Below are 5,000 nucleotides of genomic sequence, written 5' to 3' on the forward strand. Positions count from 1 at the left end.
AGGCACCCCTTGACAAAGGAATTAGCATAGAATTTAGCATTGAAATAGCTAAGGCACCCCTTTGTCAAGAGGTGCCTTTGCGGATGTGTATGCTTTAACATAGCCATTTCTGTGACCAGTCACAAGCTCATCACTCAGCCATTTCAATGCTAAATTCTATGCTAATTCCTTTGTCAAGGCGCTTTGTTTCCTCTCACACAGCTTAAAGGTCGTGATCTGAGCGTGGCTTTTTTCACTCCAGCGCTGTCCTCCAGACAGTCTCGTCCCTTCACCTGATGAAGGCCGCTTGTGTTGTGGCCGAAACGTCGTGAGAATATTATTGTGTTATTTTATTTTATCAATTTATTATTTTATTCTCATTCTACGTGGTGACTTTACCGAAAGAACCAAAGAAGACGTAGTAGAGGTTTTGATTTAAAGCTTTCGTGACTGCAGGGATTCATATTCTTGGTGCTTGCCTGACTTTAACGAAAGAACCAAGAATGTAGTAGATGTTGTTTCGGGGGTTAGATGTGTCGTTCAACCCGCCACCACCCGACACGGCCAACTAGTAAGTAGTGTAGTGTATAGTAGTGTAGTGTATAGTAGTGTAGTGTTATAGTAGTGTAGTATATAGTAGTGTAGTGTATAGTAGTGTAGTGTATAGTAGTGTTATAGTAGTGTAGTGTATAGTAGTGTAGTGTATAGTAGTGTAGTGTATAGTAGTGTAGTGTTATATTAGTGTAATGTATAGTAGTGTAGTGTTATAGTAGTGTAGTGTTATAGTAGTGTAGTATATAGTAGTGTAGTGTATAGTAGTGTATAGTAGTGTAGTGTATAGTGTAGTGTATAGTAGTGTAGTGTATAGCAGTGTAGTGTATAGTAGTGCATAGTGTAGTGTATAGTAGTGTAGTGTTATAGTAGTGTAGTATATAGTAGTGTATAGTAGTGTATAGTAGTGTAGTGTATAGTGTAGTGTATAGTGTAGTGTATAGTAGTGTAGTGTATAGCAGTGTAGTGTATAGTAGTGCATAGTGTAGTATATAGTAGTGTAGTGTTTAGTGGTGTAGTGTATAGTAGTGTATGTAGTGTAGTGTATAATAGTAGTGTATAGTAGTGTAGTGTATAGTAGTAGTGTATAGTAGTGTAGTGTATAGTGAAGTGTATAGTAGTGTAGTGTATAGTAGTGTATAGTAGTGTATATTAGTGTATATTAGTGTAGTGTATATTAGTGTAGTGTTGTATAGTAGTGAAGTGTATAGTAGTGTAGTGTATATTAGTGTAGTGTTGTATAGTAGTGAAGTGTATAGTAGTGTAGTGTATAGTAGTGTAGTGTATAGTAGTGTAGTGTATAGCAGTGTAGTGTATAGTAGTGCATAGTGGTGTATAGTAGTGTAGTGTTTAGAAGTGTAGTGTATAGTAGTGTATGCAGTGTAGTGTATAGTAGTAGTGTATAGTAGTGTAGTGTATAGTAGTAGTGTATAGTAGTAGTGTATAGTAGTGTAGTGTATAGTAGTGTATAGTAGTGTAGTGTATAGTAGTATAGTGTATAGTAGTGCAGTGTATATTAATGTAGTGTATATTAGTGTAGTGTTGTATAGTAGTGAAGTGTATAGTAGTGTGTAGTGTATAGTCGTGTAGTGTATAGTAGTGTAGTGTATAGTGTAGTGGTATAGTAGTGTGTAGTGTATAGTAGTGTAGTATATAGTAGTATAGTGTATAGTAGTGTATAGTGTAGTGTCTAGTGTAGTGGTATAGTAGTGTATAGTGTAGTGTATAGTGTAGTAGTATAGTGTAGTGTATAGTGTAGTGTATAGTAGTGTAGTGTATAGTGTATAGTAGTGTAGTGTATAGTAGTGTATAGTGTAGTGTATAGTGTATAGTGTAGTGTATAGTAGTGTATAGTGTAGTGTATAGTAGTGTATAGTGTAGTGTATAGTAGTGTAGTGTATAGTGTAGTGTATAGTGTAGTGTAGCGGTATAGTAGTGTAGAGTGTAGTGCATAGTGTAGTGTAGCGGTATAGTAGTGTAGAGTGTAGTGTATAGTGTAGTGTATAGTAGTGTATAGTGTAGTGTATAGTGTAGTGTATAGTAGTGTAGTGCATAGTGTAGTGTATAGTGTAGTAGTGTATAGTGTAGTGTTTAGTGTAGTATACTAGTACAGCCACACCGGTTGTGTGTTGGAGAGCCAAGCCCCAACATTTACAACCTGAGTACGACGTTTCGCCAGTAATTACAACCAGCTTCATCAGGTGACAGCCAGATTTGTGGAGAAGTCCTCCTGTTTCGGTCCTCACATAGAGGCGTAGATGTGGTGACCACGCTTGTGTGTTGAACAGTCGTGAGAATTTTATTGTGTTATTTTATTTTATCAACGTATTATTTTAATTATCATTCTACGTGACTTTACCGAAAGAACCAAAGAAGTTGAACAACACTGCACCACGATTTTTGTCCCTGGGTACAAAGTGTTATTTACTAATTGCTTACGACTCAAAATTTACAGAGAACGGCTATCATCATTATTATTATTATTCGCCACAAACTTTGCCTTTATGACCAGGTCTTTACGTGAAGGAATGACGCAAATGCACACCACGTTTGCTCATTGACAATATGTAGATTTCAAAATATCACTGTCCAGCGAGCACGCACCACCACCACCATAAAAAAACAAAGACAAAGATCCCCCGTGTAGCCTGTAACAGACTGTTGGGGCAAGTGCTGTTAGCAAGCACGTACCACCACCACCACCACCATAAAAACAAAGACAAAGATCCCCCGTGTAGCCTGTAACAGACTGTTGGGGCAAGTGCCAGTAGCGAGCATGTAACACCACCACCATAAAAACAAAGACAAAGATCCCCCGTGTAGCCCGTAACAGACTGTTGGGGCAAGTGCCGCTAGCGAGCACGTACAACCACCACCATAAAAACAAAGACAAAGATCCCCCGTGTAGCCCGTAACAGACTGTTGGGGCAAGTGCTGTTAGCGAGCACGTACCACCACCACCATAAAAACAAAGACAAAGATCCCCCGTGTAGCCCGTAACAGACTGTTGGAGCAAGTGCTGTTAGCAAGCACGTACCACCACCACCACCATCAAAAACAAAGACAGATTCCCCGTGTAGCCCGTAACAGACTGTTGGGGCAAGTGCCTGTAGCGAGCACGTACCACCATCACCATCATCAAAAACAAAGACAAAGATCCCCCGTGTAGCCCGTAACAGACTGTTGGGGCAAGTGCCGCTAGCGAGCACGTACCACCACCATCAGAAACAAAGACCCCCCGTGTAGCCTTAACAAACTGTTGGGGCAAGTGCCGCTAGCGAGCACGTACCACCATCAAAAACAAAGACAAAGATCCCCCGTGTAGCCCGTAACAGACTGTTGGGGCAAGTGCCTGTAGCGAGCACGTACCACCATCACCACCATCAAAAACAAAGACAAAGATCCCCCGTGTAGCCCGTAACAGACTGTTGGGGCAAGTGCCTGTAGCGAACACGTACCACCATCACCACCATCAAAAACAAAGATCCCCCGTGTAGCCCGTAACAGACTGTTGGGGCAAGTGCCGATAGCGTGCACCACCACCACCATCAAAAACAAAGATCCCCCGTGTAGCCTTAACAAACTGTTGGGGCAAGTGCCGGTAGCGAGCACGTACCACCATCAAAAACAAAGACAAAGATCCCCCGTATAGCCCTAACAGACTGTTGGGGCAAGTGCTGTTAGCAAGCACGTACCACCACCATCAAAAACAAAGATCCCCTGTGTAGCCCGTAACAGACTGTTGGGGCAAGTGTCTGTAGGGAGCACGGTCCACCATCAAAAACCTAAAGACAAAGATCCCCTGTGTAGCCCGTAACAGACTGTTGGGGCAAGTGCCGATAGCGAGCACGTACCACCATCACCACCATCAAAAACAAAGACAAAGATCCCCCGTGTAGCCGGTAACAGACTGTTGGGGCAAGTGCCTGTAGCGAGCACGTACCACCATCACCACCATCAAAAACAAAGACAAAGATCCCCCGTGTAGCCCGTAACAGACTGTTGGGGCAAGTGCCGATTGCGTGCACCACCACCACCATCAAAAACAAAGACAAAGATCCCCCGTGTAGCCTTAACAAACTGTTGGGGCAAGTGCTGTTAGCGAGCACGTACCACCATCAAAAACAAAGACAAAGATCCCCCGTGTAGCCTTAACAAACTGTTGGGGCAAGTGCCGGTAGCGAGCACGCACCACCACCATCATCAAAAACAAAGACAAAGATCCCCCGTGTAGCCTTAACAAACTGTTGGGGCAAGTGCCGCTAGCGAGCACGTACCACCATCAAAAACAAAGACAAAGATCCCCCGTATAGCCCGTAACAAACTGTTGGGGCAAGTGCCGGTAGCGAGCACGCACCACCACCATCATAAAAACAAAGACAAAGATCCCCCGTGTAGCCTTAACAAACTGTTGGGGCAAGTGCTGTTAGCGAGCACGCACCACCACCACCACCACATGGCCACCGCCTTACCTGTCGCCACCTTCACCTCACCTCCTCCACCTCCTCCTCCTCCACCTCCTCCACCTCCACCTCCTCCTCCTCCGCACCCCCTTCCCGCCCACTCGGCTCTCCTCTCCGCGGGGTCGGCCTCGCTGGGTCCCCTTCGGCCGCCCCCCTCGCTCCCTTGCGGGGGTCCCCCGGCACCCCCGCAGCGAGGGCTGCCCGCCCGCAGGACGTCTCGGAACGTGGCGCCGACGACGCCCACGCCGCCGTCCTGCGGCCGGTACCGACGCTCGAACGACTTGGACACGAACGCTCGCAGCTCCTCCATCTCCTCCCCGCTCCTCCTCCTGCTGCTGCTGCTACACCAACACCACCACCTCCTCCTCCTCCTGCTACACCACCAACACCACCACTTCCTCCTGCTGCTGCTACACCACCACCACCACTTCCTCCTGCTGCTGCTACACCACCACCTCCTGCTGCTACACCACCACCACCACTTCCTCCTGCTGCTGCTACACCACC

The 5,000-nt window shown here is 45.5% G+C and overlaps 1 protein-coding gene across 1 annotated transcript in view; it reads right to left on the reverse strand.

Moving 5' to 3' along the window:
• Positions 1–4,803, reverse strand: part of LOC116957889 (uncharacterized) — a 52,936-nt gene extending 48,133 nt beyond the window's left edge. The window contains exon 1 of the mRNA XM_076064711.1: positions 4,557–4,803. Coding sequence (XP_075920826.1) covers positions 4,557–4,803 — 247 coding nt within the window. The remainder of the gene's footprint in view (positions 1–4,556) is intronic.
• Between the last annotated feature and the right edge of the window lie 197 nt (positions 4,804–5,000).

This window comes from Petromyzon marinus, unplaced genomic scaffold (genome assembly GCF_048934315.1).
Source record: "Petromyzon marinus isolate PM22_M1 ecotype Great Lakes invasive population unplaced genomic scaffold, UKy_Petmar_22M1.pri1.0 PM_Scaffold_62, whole genome shotgun sequence".
NCBI classification, from domain to species: domain Eukaryota; kingdom Metazoa; phylum Chordata; class Hyperoartia; order Petromyzontiformes; family Petromyzontidae; genus Petromyzon; species Petromyzon marinus.